This window comes from Nicotiana attenuata, unplaced genomic scaffold (assembly GCF_001879085.1).
Source record: "Nicotiana attenuata strain UT unplaced genomic scaffold, NIATTr2, whole genome shotgun sequence".
NCBI classification, from domain to species: Eukaryota; Viridiplantae; Streptophyta; class Magnoliopsida; order Solanales; family Solanaceae; genus Nicotiana; species Nicotiana attenuata.
In genome coordinates this window covers 49825-55727 of record NW_017674204.1, presented here as the reverse complement: position 1 = coordinate 55727, position 5903 = coordinate 49825, and the positions used below count along the sequence as shown (strand labels likewise).

The following is a 5903-nucleotide window of genomic DNA, read 5'->3' as shown; positions in this document are numbered from 1 at the left end:
ACTGAAATTTTAAGTCTGATTGACTTGTTTCTATATTAATCTGTTTGACTCTAATTAGCAGCCTGCATATGTAGAGTGACAGAATGACCCTTATGTGTTCTTTGTGATGATTTGATAAGTAAAGAAACTATGTAATGAACCTTGCTAAGTGTGTTAGGAAGACTATTCTCTATTGATCTCTGTAATGAGTTTAATATTCACCCTTTCAGGACTATTTGAGCCTTCTTGTGAGATTCCTGCTACTACATTAATGACCTTTGCACTTGATTTTACTTCTATCGTGTTAATCCTTGCTCTGTTCATAAATTATTCTATGACTTTAGTGTGAGAAAAATTATATTTGCACTTATGTGCTAGCTTTACTTGCCCTGATTCTGACTTTGCTATGGTGCTTTACTTGGTTTGAATTTGTGAATACTTCCCATTAAGGGATTTGTTCCCATTACTGGCAATGGTTTGTTGACTTTAACTGTTATGTGACTTTACACAATCCTGATTCCTACATGTCTGTCATGTTAGCTTAAATAAAAATCATGTATTGAGTTTTGTTGGTATACTATGCTAGTGAACTTATCTATATGCCCAATTGTTGGCTTAATGTAGAGAAGTTTTAATTTGTGTCTCACACAACTTACATTAGTTGTGTGAGGCTCCTTTTTGTCTTACAAATTTGTGGACCCCTATCTTACACTTGTGGGTCCACAAAATTGTGAGACAAAAAAGATGCCTCTTACAACTAGTGTCAGTTGTATGAGAAACAAAATAAAATTTTCCCTTAATGTAACGTGTTTACCTCGTCAAATCAGAGGAAATGTCTTTCACCTACTAGGCCTGCTCTTAACTATGCTGAAGCATTTATTAAAAGTGTCTGTGAATTGTCTTTATGATAGCAAAACCCATCCTTATGCATTTTGATTCTATTAGATCCTTTGTTCCATGCATAAGAAAATGGTAGCAGATTATTTAACTGTTTATATAGCAGATTAATTAGTTGATCTTGTATTTTCCAAGTCAGGATTACTATAGAATGTCTCATTTCTTTAACCTGATGGACAATGGTTAAGTTCCTCTCTCAACTGCTTTGTGTTCTTTCACTGGAATCTTTGCATTTGAATTGGGTTAGCAGATTCATAGATGTGTTATATTCCAAAAGTTCATGACACGGATACTGATACTTATTTCTTTATGCAAATTTGTTGTTTGAAATATTTGACAATGTTGAACTGGTAAGTTAGATGTTTATTTGCAGAAAATGTCCGAAACCAATATCGAGAATCGAAAAAAGTTGAAGCATCCATACACTGCTGGCAAAACACCTTTTGCTCTAATCATCGAGGTTTAATTATTTTTATTATTTTTCTTAAAGTATGAACTTGCTAACTTTGGATGAAAAGATTCTCATACCAGTTTTCATATGACTAGGAAAAAAAGAAGGAAATGGCTGATACTTCGGATTCCCTATCAAGTAAGGACATCTTTGTGGCTACAATAAAAAAAAAACCTGGTCGAGTATACAAAGGCTCTTATGAGAATACAATTAGTAAAATTGTAAGAAATTTCTAATTTAAAGTTTGTCGTGATTATTTATTTGTTGTTAATTATTGACTTAGTTTTATTTACTTAAACTCTGTTCTCTTGCATTTGGTTTGTAGACTAAAATGGAGAGAATACAATCAACTCAAGAAAGTGGAGATGGTAGTGATTCAGTTGACGCGTTTGCATCAGTCATGGGACCTGAGCACCCAGGTCGGGTAAGATTGTATGGACGAGGAGTTAACAAGACTGTCTTAGAAAAGAAAAAAGGAGATTTTGGATCCTCTGTAAATGCTACTGATGAGAGAATGCAACAACAAATGGAGGAAATGGAAGAGAGGATGCAACAAAGAATGCTGGAAAAGTTGAATGCACAAAAGGAAGCTATGGAACAAGATATTACGATGAAAGTCGTTACACGACTTCAACGTCTCAACCCCGATTTGAGACTTGATCCTGACATGCTAATATTCATTGTTCGTGCACCTAGTGAAGCTTCTTCTACACAACAAGGTGCTATTCAACAAATCAATCATCCATCCGCTGGCAGTAACAATCAAGGTTAGTCCGTATCAAATAATACTCGTCTTCTCTTTCCTCTTTTTCTCCTCTTTTTTATGTTGCTTCTCTACCAATGTGCGCTCTCGCGGTCTCTCTTTCTGGCAATGTTTTAATGGTTTTAAAGGATATTTATGGTGGAGAAAGAGGGGTTGTTTGTGAAGTCATTTTAATTTAAGGGAGTTTTGGCTGGGTTTTGGAGTTGTTTCGGGGTCGATTGGAGATGGGGTTCACGCTGGTTTTCGGTTTTTAGGAATTACCCTTATTTATTTTTTGTCAAGGTTTGAGATACTGGAGTTTGCTGGATATGGTCTAAAAGTAGGAGTAATAAAAAACAAACATGGATGCTTAGTTTCTTTGGTGTGTGTGTGGGGTGGGTGGGGGTGTTTGTTTTATGGGAGATTTAGGATTTAGCCCATAAATCTGATGGTGTACTAGGCTATGAACATGGTGATGTGGAATTACATAGCATTTTAGTTTGAGATATCTCGTTTCCTGTGTGATCAAAACAAGACATCTTTGGTCCTTAATTGAGTGAAAAAGATTCAAACAAATTGACGATGTATTTGCATTAGTGGTTATACTGAACTAGAGCAATGCTACTGATAGAGAATCTATAAGTTAACCAATACTAATATATACATTTTTGTGTACAGCCCTCTTCTGCACCATTTAGTCTTAGAGAAACTATATGCCTACAAAAAAGACTAAACTCTATTTATGGAGTGTCCATAGAGCTGATCAGAGACAACCTTTGAATAAATTCATCATATTCTTCCTGATGGCTTATCAAACCGATCCGCACGTACTCTTTGGTTGAACCGAAATGTATCCCGCTTCTGGTCAAAATCTTGTGCTTCCTCAGGAGTAGTCTACAGCCTTTCGCATTATAGCCACGCAAAAGGTGAAAAGAGGGGAAGGAAAGTTGATTGGCATCATAGTATAACCAAAAGAACTACTGTAGAAAAAATAGATACCGCCAATCAGTAAACTAAAATTACAAGGTTTTGTAAACTAAAACCAGATATACTCTTCACTCAGGGTAAGCATTTTCGGTAGCCAGACCATAAATCTGATAGTATCTTCTGTTTTTTAGGCTAATCTGCGAACACCAAGTAGTTCACAATTAAGTGTTAATTAAAGACACTAGGATTGAGTGGCATTTTCCTGTTCTTCACTAAAGTTACATAATGAGCACATCTCCACTTTTTTCAAACCGTATTCACGTTGCCATAGTTCTCTGCAAAAGATGGAATAGCTAAAGGGGAATGTGACGTTTATCATAAGTAATGAGAAAAAATAACTTTTATCTGCACATCTCTCGATTGGCTTGGTACACTATGTCATTGCCTTCCCTCTCTCGCTTTCTCTCAGAGAGTATATATTATTTTGTGTGCATGCTTCTAATGTTCAGAGAACCTTGAATTCTGATTGAACTGGGATTTAAAGCCCTGCATAAACACTAATATTAATAGTTCTACTCTTCTTAGTCATTTACCACCATGTTTCTGTTTAACCAAAAAATAGGATTTTAGTCAAAACTAGAATTTAGAAGAATCGGGTTACTGATAATCGAAAAAGTAAATTTTTTTTAGAGTAACCAAGTATGAAAGCTGGTAAATCAAAGTATATTCCAATAGTCATATCTCCCTACAATTGTTTGTTTCTTCCCTTTTTATAGCTCTTTTGGGATACGAGCCTTGCCTTTGTCATAATAATGCTATTATGGGCAATTAATGACTTTAAATGTTACGTTATGCAATCATATACATTAAATACATATTCTCTAACGTTTTCCAATAATTAATACTCATTAAATGCTGTATCTGGGCTCCTTTTTGCTGTTAGATTCATTCCTTTGATTCTTCGCTATCTTTGAGTTTCAAATGTTTTGAATAGGTACGAGCGTTGAATTACTTGTATGACTGCTCGCACCCCCTCCATTTAATTTACTCGTATCTGTTAACCAACCTTATTTCTTTGACTGTTTGACCAGTCTATACATCATGACACGTCACCATATACATAAATATAATTTTCCCCAATACAGATAGTCCCCCCACTTTCCATTTATTCATCAGTTTGAATATTACTTTCATTTAATGCGCTAAACACGTGTCATCTTCTTATTGGTCATACAATTGTATAGCACTTTCTCAGGCTTTCTTTTCGGCTTCCCTATCCACGAAGTGTCAGTTATCATTATTATGGACTTCCCATCACTATACTCTTTCCTTCTGACGGTCATTCATCGGTATAAATATAACTTCCATCTTTGTCTTCTACCATTTAAAGCGTATTGAACACTTTAATTTTTCAAAGCTTTTATTCACTTCTTCTTCACTTCAATCTCCTTTGTCATGGCTTCTCCGAACCCTAACCCTAGAAGAACTCCTATTTTAGACAGCTTTCCCAGTGCTCCCGTTAGGCATAGAAAAGGTGGTGGTGGTAGACTCCGTAGTTTGGGATCTGTCCATGGTGTTAGTTCACTCACACCTTCTTCTAGTTCTGGCCCTTCTTCTAGAACTGGAGGTTCCCATTCTCAAAGGTTTTCTTCCAGAAACAAAGAATCCTCTGAACCCTTACGCGAACCTTTAGTGGAAGAAATAGTTCCAACGGACTTATCTTTTTACCATGATAGGGAATCTCTCAGAACTCAAGTCGCCTCTTTAAATCGAGTTGATACTTATCCTTCTCAAATTACTGACCCTTAAATCCCCATAGTTCGTAGAGATTGTCATTGGAGTGATGATTTCCCTATCATCATTCCTAATCCAAATCAGAGAATCACCTCCTACATTATTGGATTTTCTTTTGTTTATACGTATCCCTTTACTTTAGGGTTTAAACCAGCCATTGATCCAGTTATTCTGGATTTTTGTCGCTTTTTTAATGTCAGCTTGGGTCAAATTGGCCCAATCGTTTGGAGGGTTGTCGCCTGCTTAAGGCACCTCACTAACTTGGCAGATGCCGAATTTACTTTTCCCCACCTAATTCATCTCTATTCCCCTAGGATTTTTCGCAACGGCATTTTTACCCTAGCAGCCAGGAGCAAAAGGGTTTTAGTGAGCCCTGAGGACGATAAAGACCGTGGCTGGTATGCCCGGTTTGTTGCTGCCCCCACTGCTGGTTTAGTGGGCGAAAATAACATTCCCTTCCCAGAGAAGTGGAACTTTGCACGTAAGTATTAAATCTTCCCGTGCCTTTCCCTTTCAGGTTTTATCACCTTTTCTAATGTCGCTTCTTTTTTCTTTCTCAGCAACCATGGGTGTCGTGGAAACCGTGCCCAACTTCCGTGGTTGGGTAGGAAAATTGTTGAAGGCCGCTCCAATGGAGGGTAGGTCGAGGAAAAACCTTTCCAGCCGTTATGGTTGGAAAGTAAAAACTCATGGTAAGGGTTTCTATTTTTCCTTGTCTGTATCTAAATATCTTTTTTGTTCTAACTTTTATCCTTCTTTTTATCAGGATTTGCTATTCGTGGGGTCACCGCAGAGTCGATCATAGCTGCTCGTGACTCTTTGAGTACTCGCACCTCTTCAGCCCAAGATGTATTCTTGGGTTCTTCAAAAAGAAAAGCTACTGAAACTGAAGAAGAAGATTCAGAGGAGGAAGATGAAGGTTCCCTGGTGATGAGGCCTCGAGCCCGGAGACGTATCGTCTCTGATGATGAGGCTGAAGTTTCCCCTCATCTATCTCCCTCCAAGTCTGTTATTACTCCAGTTATCATTCCTGATGATGACGTCTCTCCTCACGACACTCGTGAGTCTATCGATCAACTTTTTGCTAGTGGTTTTGGTAGTGAAAACTTAGGA

The 5903-nt window shown here is 37.3% G+C and overlaps 1 protein-coding gene across 1 annotated transcript; it reads left to right on the top strand.

The window, feature by feature from the left end:
* Positions 1–820: 820 nt before the first annotated feature.
* LOC109218190 lies at positions 821–2253 on the top strand. Its single transcript, XM_019382539.1, has 4 exons — positions 821–1336; positions 1423–1548; positions 1653–2094; positions 2219–2253. The coding sequence occupies exons 1-4, from the start codon at positions 1253–1255 to the stop codon at positions 2251–2253; spliced, it is 687 nt and encodes a 228-aa protein (XP_019238084.1). The 5' UTR covers positions 821–1252.
* Positions 2254–5903: the final 3650 nt, after the last annotated feature.